Genomic DNA, 19,047 nt, shown 5'->3' on the forward strand with positions numbered 1-19,047 from the left:
GTATTATTATTATTATCAGATAAATGTGAACTCTTGAAATACCTTCTTTTGTGTTTAACAGAAAAAAAAAACTCATAATGGTTTAGAACAAGTGAAGATTGAGTTATTAACGACAGAATTTTATTTTTGTGTGAACTATCCCTTTAAATGCAGAATGCAGGAAGCTTGGCGTCTTTTTACTTGGCTCATTAATATATTCAATCATTAATGTAATGTCTCTGCCAGCATAAAGCAGTGTTTCATTAATTTAGTCTGTATTTTGTCTCACTGCGTTTTACCTTGTTTACCTTTAACTTCAGCAAACTATTTAAAGTTTCAAAAGTGGCGTCCATCATTTCCCTTTGCATTTGACCCTGAGGCGAGACAAGCAGATGAAGGATGCTTATGTTATGCTGTAACCTTAGATCTAAATGGATTGGAAGGATAAAGGTATAATAAAGTTAATATTTGAGAAATGAATCAATGTAAGTACTCTAAAATCCGGTCCTAGGGCCATTACTTAGAGGTACCAATGTGTACTACAAGGAGACCATGTTAGATTATCCCTTTTGCACAAGTAACCAATTTCCTTATGAGTGTGCCTCACAGTGTAAACAAAGCCATCAGTGGTGCATTAAAACAAAGCATCATAGATAGGACACTATATAGGAAGGCTTCCAAGCAATAAATGGTTAATATGAAGAGATCCTAATATGTTTTCCATAACATAAACTGTGGTGTTAATGCATAAGCACACATTTAGCATGCTACGCTCATCGGAAGAAAATGAGAATCGCTTTATTACAGTGGCAATATTATGCACTGTCAAACAGAATCCATTATTTTTTTTTCTTTTATGGTCTGTACATACGAAAGTGCGATGTGCATTATATTATTTGCATTATGCATAAGCACAAATCTTATGCAAATTGCAGTAGTGAAATGCTCTAGCCAGTAAAGCGTTGTGTTTATTTATTATCACATTAGACTTTTCAAATGAGCGCTAATAAAACCAGCTGCCAGGGCGTGTGTTTCCTGCAATCAGTGATATAAAATATGACCTAATCGAACGTGAGAACTAATGAGATGTGCAAAAGCATCACATTTTATGTCGGATTGTCCTGTCAGGTGAAACTGACAAGCTGAAGTAAGCTCTGCACGACCCTAATAATGTGGCCCGCCAGGAGATGTCACTGTCGTGTGACACCTTAAGCAGTGTCAGCTTCAGGAAATACACTTAAACTTGGAGTTTTTAAATTGAGTATTGCACTCTTCTGGAGGATGTGCTATTGATAAAGATATCTTGTTTAAGCATGTGACTTATTATCATCTTTATTTTAGTTCCTGCATCCAGAATGTAGCTACCACACCACAAAGCATGAAGCATGTCAGTGTCACTCCTCTGTTTGCACCTCTAATAAATGTATTTATTCATTCATTTATTTCATTTATTTTGGGGTCACCATAGCGGAATGAACTGCCAACTTATCCAGCATATGTTTTACACAGAAAAGGCCGTTCCAGCTGCAACCCATTACTGGGAAACACCCATTAACTCTCATTCACACACATACTCTATTGACAATTTTAGCCTACCCAATTCACCTGTACCGCATGTCTTTGTACTTGCGGGGAAACCAGCGCATCCGGAGGAAACCCACGTGAACGCAGGGAGAATATAATAATATAAAATAATTATAAAGTAATTGTAAATATAAATACAAGTTAAGTATTTTTAAAATATCTGCCTATAATAGACTATATATATATATATATATATATATATATATATATATATATATATATATATATATATATATATATATATATATATATATATATATATTTATTTATTTATTTATATACAGTTGAAGTCAAAATTATAACCCCCCCTGAATTTTTAGACCCCTTGTTTATTTTTTCCACAATTTCTGTTTAACATAGAGCAGATTTTTTTTCAAAACATTTCTAAACAAAATGGTTTTAGTAACTAATTTCTAATAACTGATTTATTTTATCTTTGCCATGATGACAGTACATAATATTTGACTAGATATTTTTCAAGATACTTCTATACAGCTTAAAGTAGCCATCTGAAGGCTTAACTAGGTTAATTAAGTTAACTAGGCAGGTTAGGGTAATTAGGCAAGACATTATATAATGATTGTTTTGTAGACAGTCGAGTAAAAATATAGCTTAAAAGGGCTAATAATTATGTCCCTAAAATGGTGTTAAAAAAATTAAAACTACTTTTATTCTAGCCGAAAAGAAAGAAATAAGAAAATAAGAAAATAAGAAATAAGAATCAGAATTACCCCTCTGAATTTATTTTCTTTTTTCTCATATCTCATTTTCTCATTTCTCATATTTCCCAAATGATGTTTAACAAAGCAAGGAAATTTTCACAGTATGTCTGATATTAAGTCTTGTTTTTTTTTTTTTGGCTAGATTAAAAGCAGTTTTTTTGGGGTTTTTTAAAAGCCATTTTAAGGACAAAATTATTAGCCCCCCTTGAGCTAATTTTTTTCCCGATAGTCTACAGAACAAGCCATGATTCTACAATAATTTGCCTAATTACCCTAACCTGTCTAGTTGACCTAACTAACCTACCTAGTTAAGCCTTAAAATGTCACTGTAAGCTGTATAGAAGTGTTTTGAAAAATATCTAGTAAAATATTATTTACTGTCATCATGGCAAAGATAAAATAAATCAGTTATTAGAAATGAGTTATTAAAACTATTGTGTTTAGAAATGTGTTGAAAAAAATCTCTTCTCCGTTAGACAGGATTGGGGAAAAAATAATAGTTAATTATCAGTAATTATTAGCCCCCTTGAAGTAATTCAAGGGGGCTAATAATTTTGTCAATATATATATATATATTTATATATATATATATATATATATATATATATATATATATATATATATATATATATATATATATATATATATATATATATATATATATATATACTGATGTAATTTAACTATTATTATTATTATTATTATTATTATTATTATTTTTATTATTATTTGGCTAACAACAACAACAACAATAATAATAATAATAATAATAATAATAATAATAATAATAATAATAATAATATTAATAATAATAATAATAATAATAATAGTAAATATACGTTTAGTATTTTTTAAATATCTTCCTATAAAATACTCATATTTATTAACAATATATACATTGTTGGAATTTAAAAAGTTCCAGAAATTGTTTACGAATACCAATAACAATCATGCAAAAAAAAAAAAAAAAAAAAAAAACTTAAAACGTCCGATCCCGTACATCAATGACAATCTAATTTGAAAAACTCTCCGTGTTGATTATCATCATCATCTTCTTCATCCTTTCTTTTGATCTTAGGCTGAAATGTGACACAGCTGCTGTCAGTTTTAATGAGATGCAGCCGAACGCGACGGACGCTTGAAAACGTCAGAGCGGGTCTGATTGTGAAGGCTCGCGTCACGTGACCGCCGTGAACCGGAGATTTGAGCGCCCAGGGCTTCTCCCGCTACTTCAAGTGCAAGTCCAGCGGAACGCGACGCGCACTTCACGCCATTCACAGCCGACTGTTGAAACGCAAAGTTCGCTTGTGTGACCTAAGGAGAGGGGGTGGTCTTGAATTAATCTCTCTACTTTGACGGAGCTCAACAGTGACGCCGAGTCTGCTGTCTCTTGTTTTACAGACCGGAGCGCTGCATTGATAACGAGAATAGACTACAGCATTTATAAGTAATCGGAGTTTTAATAAAATGGACACGGTATGCTTCATACAGTGATGTCAACGGTTAAGGTGGCTTACCATCTGTACTAGTTAACCAGGAAAGATAGCCTACCCATCAGTTTCTCCTCAGTCCTCAGAGAAGAATTTCAAGTCATCTCTTGGACTTCGTTCAAGAAGAAAACACTTTTTGTAATCGACGAGGACAACTAAACGCTTATTTCCCTGCATACGACCGTTTAACTTCAGGTTGAATATACATCCGGACCTCCTCATATATGTCAAGGAAATACTAACACTAATTAATCCAGAGCGCTGTGGATCAGCTGTTTGTTTCTGATACCTCAAATCTGAGATGCTGTTAAACTAACAGGCTCATGGACGACACCGTTATTGTGCCGTTGCCATACTATTCCTGGCGTTTCGTGCATTCACTGGATTACAGTCTGAATTAAAAGCTGTGGATGGACGAAAGAGGCTATTTTTCCCTGTCTTGTGGATTACTGAGAGCGAGAGATACGCGTGGGAATCGAGACACCTGAGTCGGATACCTGTAACTTTTCTCTCTCGAAAGCTCTTCGGTCGCTGCTAGACTGTCTTTTTTTAATTCAACCTCAACCTGATTTGATATCATGGACGTGGTATCTGTAGATAAAGTTCCCCAGCATCACAACCCTTGCTGGGAATTCGTCTCTGGACTGTAGTCGGTCGGTCGGGAGCGATATTTCGGAGGAGCGCTGTTGTTTATCATCACAAACGGGATTTAGCCTATTCTGGAACTATGATGTCTGTTATACGCTCTTGGATGGAAACTCTGTTGCTGTATATGTTCATTTCGTGTGGTAAGTCTGCTTATGCACGTTTTTTTTTTATATATATATTTATTTATTTGTACTACCACCACACTTGTTTGCTAATTCACGTTTGGGTGCTGAGAGTGACTGCAGCGGATTTTCGCCTATATGTTTGGCTGCAGTGGGGTTTATTAGTCTTAATTGGTAATTCAGCACGCATACACTAAAGCGCAGAGCTGAGAATAAACCGATTTTACGCTTGAAGTTCTTGTTCTCCAGCCTCGGAGGAAAACATAAGTGCTAAATGGGCTTTTTTGACTTCATTTATAATGCTTTTTTGTTTCACAACATATAATTCAAGCATAGCAACTGCCCGCAAGGTGGGAGCACGACTAAAGCTTAAAGCCAAGCATGACAAAAGATGCCCACTTTATAAAACAATTGGAAATTCATTTCTGAGCCAAATTATTCATTTATTCCTATGTTTTGTTAAATTAAGAATTTGAGTTGGGTGAGGGGTCTAAACCCCCTTTTAAGATTGTAAAGTCATAAAATGTGTGGTGTGGAGCACTTTAAAAGTACACATGCTAATCTAAACAAGTAGTTCTGCATGCAATGTAAGGAACACTTCAAATAGGATTTAAGTAAATTTATGTCACAATTTAGGGTTAACTTCATAATTTTTATTGTCCATTTTCCTCAGGCACATAAAGATGCATAAAGGTAACCATAGAAACAGTATGCAGGACATCACAAGTATATATATAACTTTAGTCTACATCTAGATATTATTTAATTCATTTTTTTATCAGAGCCTTTAAGATCCAGTAATATTCTTACAGGATCAGAGGCTTTTAATAGTAGTTAGTATTTGCAAGTCTCTTCTGACTTAAATATTGTTATTGGGCCCCAGTTAATTTTGGAATTTTTTTTTTCATTATCTTGTGCTTGGTGACCAATCTGTAAGTTTACAGAGCACAGCATAATTGAGTACCTATTTTGAAAATGAGTATTTTTATCCATTTCTCAATGAATATAGGCAATGTACAGTATATCGGTGCATTCAAGCAAAACCGATTTATTAAATAGATATATTTATTAAAATATTATTTTAGTCACCAAACATATTTAGAAATTGAAAGAATACAATTAAATCCAAGCAAAATGTGCAAAAAAAAATTACAACCTACAAAATTTTAACAACTTTCCAATTTTTTTTTGGTTTCTTTAGATATTTTTTTCCCTCTTTTTAAATTTGTATTTGATATTTTTCTATAACATATATACATTTTGATGGTGTACTAGTTTTTGGATCGTTATTGTAAATTATTTTGTTATACAAGCTCCAGATTTGGCTTCAGTACTGACTAATCTAATGTATGTGCACAAATGAAGTAATGTATAGTTGTATTAAAATATGGATTTAAAAGTTAGTTTCAAGTGGGGTATACTTTTACATGTTGGGCACTGCATGCAGGTTCAAATGACACTTCTTTCAGTGTGCATTGATATAAATACATTTGTCTTGTTTTTTTTTAATCTGCGATCACAGCTTTAGCTCTCGTTTTATAATTACAGGGAATGTTCTTATTGAAATATGAAACAGTCATGCATAATTTGTTTTAGATTCACTATTATGGAAATGTATTGTGGCTGCAAGATAATTGCGTTGGTAGTCATTAGTGCAAAAAACTTCACATGCTACAATAAGCAGAATTTCTACATACATTTTGTATAATTAAGAAAATTAAGTGCAAGTTAGGCTTGTGCATTTTCATCAGGTGCAAAAAGGTAACCATAGAAACAGTATACAAGGATAGAAGCATTAAGCATTGCTTATATTCCTTTGAATAGCCTATATTTTATTATAGAGTTTTTGTTCTAGAGTTCTTAACATGCTGTAAAGATCTGGCAGAATCTGAATCTCTTATAAGTTAAGCAATTAAACTTTTTAAAGTTACATATTTAAAATTTTTTTTTATCATCAAGCTGCTTTTTTTTTGAGGTTTTTAATATATTGGTAAACTTGGTTTATTATTTGCTAATTATCTGCTGAAATCAGGAATCAGTGTCTTGAATTCATTTCAGATTTGCTTCATGTTTGTCAGCTGCACACAGTTTTAGTTAATGAACCGTGAAGCAGCTTATCTGCCAGTTCGCATTCATATAAATGTACTTATGTCTCTTTTTTTGGATCCGCTATCACAACTGCATCTCTCATCATTTAATTAAAAGCTCTAGCTGGTTTGTGTCTCACCATCACAATGAATCTGATGCTTATTGAAACACGAAACAGTCATGCATAGGCGCTGCTTTAAATTCAGATCACTTTTTTGGGAGTATATTGTGCCTAAGATAATTACATTGACAGTCATCAGTGCAAAAGAGATGTGTCTTTGAAATATTCCTTTGAGGTCTGATCCCATCCTTTATTTTCCTTTCATGAAGCCATAAGAACAAAGGCAACATCATTTGGGAGTCATCAAAGTCCTGAGGGTTTGTAATGTGACTTGACTATAATCTATCATGGTATTTGACAGACGCTTGGATGTGAGGGAAAACCAGAAAAGGAATTTCTTTTAGAGAAATGTTTTGATTTTTAAGTTATGAATTGTGCCTTGGGAATTCTTTCATTTTGATTCGATCAGCTCGCTTGGATTCCTTTCTTCCATGATTCATGCGATGAACCTATAGAAGGCAGACGCATCGAGAGGTCAGATGAGCTCATGATGTCATGTGTCGGGCTCTGTCCAATACAGATGCGCATATTTGCTAACAATGCCACTCAGTCATGCAATCCAGACAGACTTCATCTGCGGTTGATGCTGATGCAGTTGGGCAATAAATTGGGCCAACACAAGTGCGTCTGCTCCGCTTCCAGTTACAGAAGTGACAGACAGGAACCAGGCATAAAGATCAAGGCTTAGGAAAACATCAACAAACCTGAGACGTGCCGCGAGCTCTCCAGGAATGTCTTGTTTGCTAATCCACAGCATTGCACCTGTATGGTCTCGGATGCCCTGGTACGGTTTCAGAGTTGCTTCCTCGTGAAACCAGATCATCTGGAAAGAAATCACTTTGTTTTGTACTCTTGTTTTATTTATTAGGCCTGGGAAGTGGCATCGGTGGAGCTTCGGCGCCGGTGATTGTTAGATCCCTGTGATTCTCCATGTTTTTTATGACAAACTAACCTGAAATTATTCCCGACTACACTTCTAATTGTATTCTGATTAATATGTGACTTACTTTTGGTATAAAGTTTTAGAATTATTGTACATTAAAAACAAGTTTTCAAGCAAATGGTCATTTCTGTAATAATTAGTTCACCCAAAACTGAAAATTCTGTCATCGCTTACTCAGCCTCTACTTATTCCAAACCTATTCAGTTTTTTTTCTTCTGTTAAAAACACAAAACAAGTTGGCACCAATAGCCTGTAAAACCATTGGCTTCCATAGTATTTTTGTTCCCACTCTGGAAGTCATTGGTCAGAAGTTTCCAGCTTTCTTCAAAATATATTAATTTGTCTTCAACAGAAGAAAGAGGGTAAGTACGTTTTCATTTTTGGGTGAATTCCTTTATACTTTTGAAAAACAAAATAAAGTTCTTTTGAGGAAAAAAAAAAGTAATTTTAAAGCCATTTAATGTTACGTGTTGTTTTGGATATCACTGAATTTCTTCAAAATCTACATTTAAATTCTCTTCTACAATAAAGAAGTTGGAAATAATAATACATGATGGTGTACACAAGTTATGATTTAATGACATCTTTTAAAGGAATAAAGGTTGTATTTTTATTCCTATAAAGATGTTGTTGGCCCAAAAAAACATATTTCATGTATTAATCATGCATCATGAAAATGATGTATTTATTTACCATTCCAAACCATTAATATTCAAAACACAAATAAATATACGTTTAATTAACTTGTAGAGATTACTTTACTTTTTTGAAATATTGTTACCCCAAAATGTTGTTCATGAAGAGATCAAAAACTAGAAACGCATGATTCAAGAGGTTTTATAAAATGTTTAGAAAGATGGCTGCTTTATACGGTATGATTAGCAAATTTATTGACTTTAATGTCAAGATCTACTGTAGATGGCAATTCATAACTTTTTGATTCAATGGCTGATTTGAATTCGTACAAACTCATTCATACAAATTTAGTATGATTTGCTTATCTTTCAATGATGGTTTGGTTTAAGGATGGGATTGTTTTCATTTTTAAAATCATAAATTTTCGTACAAATTAGCCACTAAACTGACAAAATGTAAAATACTTGCATTTCCCTGTGAAATCAGACTGGAAACTCGGCTATACCTGCTTAACAAGCGATACCAAATCTTTTTGGTTCTAGTGCAAGGTTGATTTCACTGCCTGACATGTAAGAATGAACCTCGTTTGTTTTAGCTTAAGCTTGTTGATCAATCTTTGTGAATTAAGGCCTAAATGAAATCTGTTCATCATATACATTGATCATGTCTCTTCTAAAAACCTAATTACATATGGAATTAAGATCTATGTATACATTTGGAAGTGCTGAGGTGAATTTGGCAATTGTGTTCACTCAACAGAAATAACTGTGATTGGCCGTAAAGGGAATCAATTCACCACACTTCGCTGCTGTTCTCCAAATGCAAATACAGATACGATACTTTTGACAACACTAAGTACAAGTAACTTTTTTTCTGTAAGAGTGATTAATTGAAATGGTTGTATATATTAGAGCAAGACCCCCAAGGGTGTTTCACATTTGAAATAATAATCCATTTTTTTTTCTCCGTTAATGTTTCATACTGTTCATATTGTACCTAGGGTTATCAGTAAGTTATGGGTATTCATAATCTGAACTTTTACACCATGCATTACTAAACTCCGGGTCAACATTATTTGTATTTTAGAAGTGTCTGATTTGATAAATGTAGCATGCAAACATGATGATGGTTCTATCATTGTGCGTCTTCATATTATATAATGCTGCTGAATACTAGATTTAGTTTTTCTTTAATGGGATATAAAGGTATAAAACCCTATTTCACTCAAATTCATTGTCAAATATTTATCTTTTAACCTGACTGTCTAAAACATGTTAAAAAAAGTAATATGATTTATCTATCAGTTGCTTTCTGTAGCATCTATACATCACATTCTAACATCGCATTGATTCACACTGCACACATTTGACACCACAGTGCAGTGTTGTATAACTGTGTGTAAATGGGTGCTAACTTCTGAATGACACGTGGGAAATGTTTCTGTACCCGCGGTGTTTGGAACGATGGTCACACAGGGTTTATTGCAGTGTGAAAAGCCCTTCTGTCCAGTTGCTTGAGCCAGTTTTTGGCATGTCAGACACTGCTCGAATACTTCTTCAGGCTTACAAGGAAGCAGTCAGTTGTTGTTAATTGGCTTCACTTCCTTTTTTTCACCTCTTTATGCAAAGTCCTTTACAAACAAAATTTGCACAGATTCACCTAAAACTAATGAGATCTCTTAATGGGATTTAAGTTGGAGTGAGAAACTTGTAAAATCAGGCTGTGGATTATCCCTTAATAGTATGGTCATTTGGCATCATTGACCAGAAGAGCAAAAAATTTAATTTAGTTTTTTTTTTTTTTTTTTTTGGCAGTTCTGCTTATTAGATATAGCATTCTATCCACTTCAAATCAGACACAAAGATGAAATAATGCAATAAGGTCATACTTATTCAAAAGAATACACCATTTATTTGAATTAAATATTGATAGAGAGAAAGACATGTTATGCAGTGGCAATGATATATGGCACCTTGCCATATTATTAACTAAATAAAGTGATTTCTATCTATAACATGAACATTGTTTCTTAACAATATTGGGGAAAAATATTGTGATTAAGGCCCAATTTCAATTCTACTCCTTAGTCCTTCCCCTTACCTACCCCTCGTTTTACATGTTCACGTGAAGGGGTAGGGGTTTCCCAATTCTCTAGATAGACCTTGAAACTGAGATTTTTCAGGACCACACTCAAACCAAGGGGTACAAAATTTTCCTAGAATACACTATCTACAATGGCAGCCTGGCTAAGGAGATGCACAAATTATTATGAATTTTTACAACAAACAAGCAAAAGTTTTAATACATTCATAACAGCATTTGTATTAGCGTCATGCCTAAAAAAAAAAAAAAAAAGATAAAAAAAGCAAAACAATTTTGCTGTCTACAATCCATAATAATAACTCTTGTAAAGCAGTCCTATAACGTGCTTTTACTCTGACGCTCAAATACCCTGACAGAAAAGTCTATTGGCTGGGAAATTAGCTTTTTACAGTGTCTGTTTTCGTGTGTTTACATAGATGAATTTGGCCATGGTGTAAATGCTGAATACAGTTACAAACTTATTGCCACATTATATCGTTATGATATAAAGTTCTAAAGTTCAATTTCAAGTGGTTGGTTTTATTTTCAAGATCTGAAGTGAACTATCTGCCCCTGATTTCAGTATATGGCAATAAATGTAATCTAAAACGGCATTCAAACTTACATTATCAACATTTAACACTGAATAGAGCACATGAGGTGTGCCCGAGGTGATCAATGTCAGTTGATCCTGTTGTTCGGCTGCAAGACGGCTGCGTTTCCAAAATATACATTTCAGGTGTTAGGACAAAAATTATGAAATAATATAAAAAAATATTCCTTCTATCGCGTGCCATTGGCTTTTATTTAGAACACTGTTTAAATCAGATTTTAGGCTTGAGAGTCAGGCTCACTCCAGTTGGTGTCATCAATCTGGCAACTTGCGTTTGTTTTGAACCAGGAGTGCAATACCTAGTTCAACCACTGGGTGTCAAACTTACATACTGCAACTTTAAAAAAACAAAAAAAATAAACAAACATCTAATAAATGCTGTATTATGTTAAAACTTTGCACATACTTCACAAAACACGCATTTTGAGTTGTATTTTTGTTCTTGCATCACAGAATATTCCATTTTGTCATTCCTGGGAAAAAGAAAAAAATTATTTTATCATTTGTTTGCTCTCAGATGCACTTACCCCATCTATAATCTGCTGCACGGCATGTCAAATCATTGATTAATGCAGTAAAATAGCATTAGCTGGCACCAACACTGACTTGGCAAACGTTGTTGCTGGAGCTGCAGTGAAGGAGAGCTTCGTCAAGTGGTGCTTTCCACAGATACGGCATGACTGAAGACCCCCTGCATCGGCCCTGAAGGCACACTGGTCTTTCTTCAGAAAGCATGCAACTTGTTTACATTCACTGCACATTGCCATTTAAAAGAAAGATCACCTCCATTCAGAAGCATTGTGATCAACAACCACACCAGGATGGCGACATCCTTTTAAAATGCTCTTATATTTCTATAGAGCATAGGCCTAATAGCATGAGATGGCTGTGCTTTGCCATCGTTAAACCATCCTCCGGGTTTGAAGTGACCCTTTGTCATACGAGATAAATTGCCTCTCCCCAGGCAACCCGTCTGACCCATCTGTCAACCAATCAGGAAAAGAGACACTGCATGTATCCTCCAGACTCTTTAGCTTGGTACCTACTGTGTCCATTCATCACTTACATCCTTCATTGTCATCGGATACAGTCATCATATACCAATAGCTCTGAGAATCATGACTACCCTGCTGCAAAAAAAAAAAAAAAAAAAAAAAAAAAACTAAAAACATCACAGAAGTTTACTTTGTAATGCTCTCCATTATAAAAATAAATTTTAACTAAATAATTAAAGTACATTTCAATGGTTTTTAGTGTGTTTTGGAACTTATTCCTGCAGTATTTATTCATATTATTTTTTTATTACACTGCTCTCTGGAATGCTTGGCTCTAATTGGTAAATCATGACTTTCAAAGTTTATTAATGTCATTGATTAAATGATCATCTAGGTCAGACACACCTGTGGTAGATAATCAAGCTCTTATGCAATGGTCACACTAGAGTTCGAGCATGCACAACTCTGTTGTACAATGCTGCGAAAAGGAGCGAGATTAAACAAGATGGTTGCACATTTTAAAAAGATATCGATTGGTCCATATTTTACATTTCTGTCCAGAGAGGTCATGTTTTGAATTTCGATTGGTCTCACACAGTCACGTGATGTGATTTTGCAGGTCAGAGTACCCAGGTATATGAATATATATATATATATATATATATATATATATATATATATATATATATATATATATATATATATATATATAGAGTCCTAATCGTGAGGTACAGTAACATCCGATACTGATTGGGTCGGAACCCGCATGAATAGGTTTATAATCGCATAGCGATTTATGAGCACCTGATCGGATTTGGACAATTGTAGTGTGACTGATTGGTTGAAGCTGTAAAACATGCTTCTTTTAAACGGTGTTATATGTGCTCCCTCGATTTACCAAAGTTCTGAGTTTTTGCTAAAGAATAATGTTTAAAAATTAGTGTGTCATGCTAAATACCGTCACTTAAACGCGTAAGTGGCTTGGATGTAGAGATCTGCGCGGGACCAAATTTCAAATCCCGCTCCCGCCCGCACCCGCCAGGTTTTAGCCCGAACCTGACCTCTCCCGCTTATATTAAGAATTTATTGTCCCGCTGCCCGACCCGCCCCGTTTTCTGGCCCGATCCCGCTAAAGAGCTGGGGAGAACAAAATCGAAAATCCCCCAGCTATAGAGTCCAGACAGCCAAGCTGTCTGTATAAACACATACACACACAGCACCAAGCACACACACGCACAGACCAATCTCTCTCTCTCTCTCTCTCTCTCTCTCTCTCTCTCTCTCTCTCTCTCACTCTCACTCTCTCTCTCTCTCTCTCTCTCTCTCTCTCTCTCTCTCTCTCTCTCTCTCTCTCTCTCTCTCTCTCACTCTCTCTCTCACTCACTCTCTCTCTCACTCTCTCATACGCGCGCGCACTAACACACACACAAGTACCAAGCAGACACACAGGCGTTTGCTGTTATATCTACTCAAAGGCTTGTAATACCATGTATCAAGTACCAATGTAATACCAAAAGGTTTTATATAAATACTGAGTCGCGCCAGCTCCGGGCCGCAGCGCACATTACTCTCGGGCCGATTCCGGCGCGGATGCGGCAGCGTCGGCTCGCTTACGGCCGCCGCATCTGGCCCGATCGGAATCGGGCAGTAAGTCCACAAGCATCCGGAGTCCGGCAGCCGGAGCCAGGCTAAGTGGTAAGTCTCCGGCAGGCGAGAATCTAGCCGGAACTGGCCCGAGTGTATTTTGCAATCTGGGAAAGCTCTCTCTCTCATTCGCATAGCAATATCCGCGGTATTGCTAGACAGCCCGCTCCCGTCCCAAATTAAACCCATTACCGACCGCTCCCGCGATTTATTCAGAAATTTATTCCCACGCCGCAGAAATCTGGTCGGGTCCTGCGACGCCCGCGGGACAGCCGCGGGAATGCAAACCTCTACTTGGATGTCTTCTTGGGCAGACACTGCATGCTGATTTTTCAAGTCAGTTGGACCAATGGTTTATCAGTTAACGCTGCTTTCATATATATATATATATATATATATATATATATATATATATATATATATATATATATATATATATATATATATATATATATATATATATATATATGTTTTTTTTCACATTTTAGCAATGCCATGTGGTCAAACCTTGCTACTTTTTTGTTGCTATTACCTCATATAAAGCTCATAAACATACATTCTGGGTTTGGTGATGATATCTCATTATGTTCAAGAACTATGGAGATTTTTGTAGAAGTTGCCCTAGGTACACACTCCACCCTGTGGTGAACCAGAATGGAAATGCTATCTTTTTTAAGTAACATTTGATATTCAGACTTCAGAGTGTCTGACTACACCACTTTGGTTTAGATTGGGTGGAAATGTTATGGAGTAGTTTACAAAAGGAAAAAAAGGCAAATGTCTGCAAATTTTGCATGTAAGTTTAGGAGTTTATGATTGCATATTTTGTGCGCCTGTAGCACCCCCATCAGGCCAATCAGGGGCTTGTCTTTATGACATGGCAGATGGCATGGGGACTACCTTCTGGCAAAGGCTCAAACCTGCGACCTTTTTGCTGTGAGGCGACAGCACTACCTACTGCGCCACTGCATCGCCTACTGGCAGCACTGTTTCAAGCAGTTTACCACAACTGTCCCTTTACAGTAACTTACCTGTAAATGTGTTTTACAGTTACAGGGCCCTACCGCAATTTTATTTTACAGTAAAAAAGCCAAACTGCAAATTTTTTTTTTTAATGGTAAAAATGCCCTTTACCGCATTTTAATTGTATAACTTTTACAGTACTTTTACTGTAATTTATTTACATTCCACGCTAGCAGTACAAAACCTTTATTTTCAGTATTTACTATTGAATTTAATGAAATCCAAACAAGTGACAAATTTTGACTTCAACTACAGTAGCTGTACTTGATTACTTTGATCACAGTAGAATACCGAAAATCCCTAATTTGCAGTAAGTTTTAAAAAAGATTCACAATGCAGTGTAAATTACTGTAACTGCAATTTCTTTTTATGGTAAAATGCTCTTTACCACATCTTAATTTTACAGTATGAAGATTTTACAGTACTTTTACTGTTATTTATATTTTACACTAGCAGTACAAAACCTTTCATTTTTCTTTTTACGAATAAATTAACAAATTCCAAACAAGTGACAAATTTCGTGTTCAACTAGTAGCAGTACTTGATTGTTGATTACAGTAGAATACAGCAAATCGTTATGATGCAGTTAGTTACTATGAGTTTAAAAAGACCCACAATGCGTTGCATATTACTGTAACTGCAATTTTTTTTATGGTAATTTGCTTTTTACCACGTCTTAATTTTACAGTTTGACAATTTTAACAGTACATTTACTATAATTTACATTTTACACTAGCAGTACAAAACCTTTATTTTTAGTATGTACTATTGAATTTAATAAAATCCAAACAAGTGACAAATTTTGTCTTCAACTACAGTAGCTGTACTTGATTACTTTGATGGTAGAATATCGCAAATCCTTAATATGCAATAAGTCACTATAAACTTTTTAAAAGGACCCACAATGGGGTGCATATTACTGTAACTTCAACTTTTTTATGGTTAAATGCTCTTTACCACATATTAATTTTACAGTATGACAATTTTTTACAGTACTTTTACTGTAATTTACATTTTTCATTAGCTGTACAAAACCTTTATTTTTAGTATTTACTATTGAATTTAATAAAATCCAAAGAAGTGACTAATTTTGTCTTCAACTACAGTAGCAGTACTTGATTAATTTGATAACAGTAGGATACCACAAATCCCTATGATGCAATATGTTACCTTAATTTTTTAAAATTACTATTTGAAAAGAACCCACAATGCAGTGCATATTACAGTACTGAACTGTAAGGATTGTATGCTGTAATATCCTGAGCATTTTTGCAGTAAATAACTGTAAAATTGTGGCAAAGTCTAACAGTGCAGTTGGTTGTTGTTGTTGTTTTATTCACAGAATAAAGCCCTTTAGTCTTAACACACTACAGGACCAATGTTTCCCTTACACTAATATAATTTTCATTATGACCATTAAAGTCCTTCTTTGTTCCTCCCATGAGTGCAGGGATGAGGATAACGGACCGCATTTGTGATATCCTTGCATCTGGCTTTGACTCTGTTTTAGGTACCGGCTGGCTGTATCATGCTCTTGCTTTAATAAGACTGCAGCTATGATTAAAGGGCTGAGTCAGGAGACTGTAACCTGTATTTCCTCCTCTTGTTTCTAGCCTGTCTGTGGTTGTATGCCTGCCAGCTGCACAGGATTAGTGTCTTGACAAAAGGAATGCTTATTAATAAGAAAATTGTCTGTAGCTGCAGGAAAATTAAGTAGATGTGAGATGCATATTTTGTTAGTCTGAAAAATCTCTGTGAGGCTATTAATTAGTTGACTAGGAGCATTCACGAGGACGGAAACAAATAGATTAGCTGGGAAAATGCCTCTTGCCTTTTTGAGTAGAATTATCATTATCGCTAGCACTTTCAAAGGCTTAGTTGTGACGGCACAAATGTGCCAGCCAGAACAGGTTTTGCTGTACCATTTATAGCAGGAGGACATTTCTTCATTTTTTTTCAAATGTCATAGAAACATTTTTTTCAGGTTTCTTTGAAATGTTAGAAAAATACATGATAAATCTGTTTACTATCAGTTTTGAAGAATGCAAAGTGTTCTGCAAATGGAAAAGGTAGACATACTGTATTCATGGAAAAGTCACATTCTCTCAAGCTGTAAGGTCTTTCAAATAGGCATATTTTTTTTTTTTTTAAATTTTGTTTATTTTGATCAGTGATAACTCATTTAATACAAAATTGCAGTATACTAACTAGGGATGCACAATATATTGTGTAAGCATTTTTATTGCAATGTGTGAATCTGCAATAGTCATATTAAGCAATTTCAAATTAATTTAAACTAATTGGTTAAAGTTTGCCACTTTAACAAAGATTCAATGTGTTTAATTTTTTATGCAATGAATTATTCATCTATAAACTCCACAAATAAAAAAAAAAAAAAATTTTCTATTGTCTTCATTGGTTCTTAAATTTATTTTGTTTTTATAAAAAAATAATAAAAATAAAGTTTAAGATCAGATGAAAACAGTAGCACAAAGATTAAAATGAAATAACCACAGCTTCATATGGAGTTTATAGATTAGCATTAGAATTTTGTGCATTTTCTGCAGATTTAAAATGATAAAGTATCTCCAAATATAGTCATGTTGTGAAAGTATATCAATATCACAATATGTATTGCAGAAATATTAAATATTGCAATGTTTTTTTTTTTCCCCAATTTCATGCAGCCCTAATATAAACTTCAGATTATTTCAAATGCTAGAGTGAAATACAGAATAATTACACTAAAATACATCAATAATTTCTATCAACCTAGACTTGAGTGGCTTTAGGTTTCTTTTAGGGCAAATTATGTTTTTTAATTAAAAAAAAAAAAAAAATATATATATATATATATATATATATATATATATATATATATATATATATATATATATATATATATATATATATATATATATATATATATATATATTTGTTTTACGTTGTTAACTGCTATAAAACCTGGATTAATCATGTAAATTAACATTAATGAATGTAAAATTTGTCCATTAAAATGAAAAAGGTGTGGGTTTTACTCATTTCTGGATTTATCAAAAACTCCTTAAAGAACATTTACCCCTATAAAGTAACATTTCTGTCAATATTATATATATAAAAAAAATGATTTAGTACATATTGCCAAAAAAACCCAACAAAACAAAATAGCAGTGTTAAAATAAATGGATAAACGAGTCTCTGGCTTCTGCCTGCAAAAGCTGCATCTTACAGCAGGTAAGAATATCTGATAGATCCCTATCAGATCATATTGCACACTTGCTTTGGGAAAATAAGTGAACGACTGAACTAGGGCTGCACAAAATGCACTTTATGGAAAAAAAAAAAAAAAAAAAAAACTGGCATTGCTATTATTTGATTTAAAAAAAAAATGTATCATCGTTTATTGCAATGAGATGAAATGAATAGGTCCATTTGAAAAGAACTTGTAACCTTACATTGGGATGGTTTTGTAAGGGAGTGTATCTAAAAAAACCAAACATAATAGACCAATCACAAACATTGAGAAATACAGTAAAGCAATGATACTGTACAAATAAAATATACAGTGTTATGATTTTTAGGAAGTCAAAATCAAAAATATGCAAAAATATTCAGTTATCTAAAATATTCAGATTCACAAACGTAATAATCCAATGTAAAAAAAAAAAGACCCAGTTTAGAGGACTGCAGGATTCTGGCTAAAACGAGAATCACTTTTTTTTTTTTTTTTTTTTTTTTTGCTCAAATTAAAGATCTGAATGTTCTCACGATTCTGTAGATGTCAAATAAAGGTTAATAATAACATTAGGCCTATGTGTAGGTCTCCTGGTCGTTAATGCACAGTAAAGGGCTTAAATCAGAATATAACTATTCATAATTTTGAAGTTGAATTATTATGCTTGAGACTTACAATCTGTAATGCTTACAATCTGTAATGCTTAATTTTTTTTCCACTGGTAAAATGATCAGATTTCATCTTGCATTATATTCAACTCAGACTGGAGTAGTTATACTTGCACTGTTAAACATTTATTCTCATGCTCAACACTCTGTGTTCGCTATGAAAGAAAAAAACATATCAAATTCTTGTCATAACCATAAATCTAAAATGCGATATGATCATTTAAATGATGTGCGTGCTTTCAGTTTTACTTTTACTGCCGAGTGTGCTCATGTCATAGCTGCCATCATTTTGAGGAAAAACAACAACTCATACTTTCCCCACGGGTCTTAAACGATAGCTCTGTGCAACAAACTGAACGTCATGTACTACTTTATTACCTGTTATTTACAGCCTATACAGGTTCTTTTGTTCACTAAAGTAGACATCATTTTTGCGAGCGCCATGTCCTTTATG

General features: G+C 34.1%; 2 protein-coding genes across 13 annotated transcripts in view; one reads left to right on the forward strand and one right to left on the reverse strand.

Moving 5' to 3' along the window:
• Nucleotides 1-19,047, forward strand: part of tmem132e (transmembrane protein 132E) — a 1,079,249-nt gene that overhangs the window by 467,898 nt on the left and 592,304 nt on the right. For all 12 annotated transcript variants that reach the window (XM_087252404.1, XM_087252403.1, XM_087252405.1 and 9 more), the window contains one exon: nucleotides 3,364-4,563. In XM_087252404.1, coding sequence (XP_087108530.1) covers nucleotides 4,503-4,563 — 61 coding nt within the window. In that variant the 5' untranslated portion in view covers nucleotides 3,364-4,502. The remainder of the gene's footprint in view (nucleotides 1-3,363; nucleotides 4,564-19,047) is intronic.
• Nucleotides 1-19,047, reverse strand: part of LOC147844446 (uncharacterized) — a 528,585-nt gene that overhangs the window by 264,184 nt on the left and 245,354 nt on the right. The window lies entirely within an intron of this gene.

The sequence above is a fragment of the Danio rerio genome, chromosome 5 (genome assembly GCF_052040795.2).
Source record: "Danio rerio strain M-AB ecotype USA chromosome 5, GRCz13ab, whole genome shotgun sequence".
NCBI classification, from domain to species: Eukaryota; Metazoa; Chordata; class Actinopteri; order Cypriniformes; family Danionidae; genus Danio; species Danio rerio.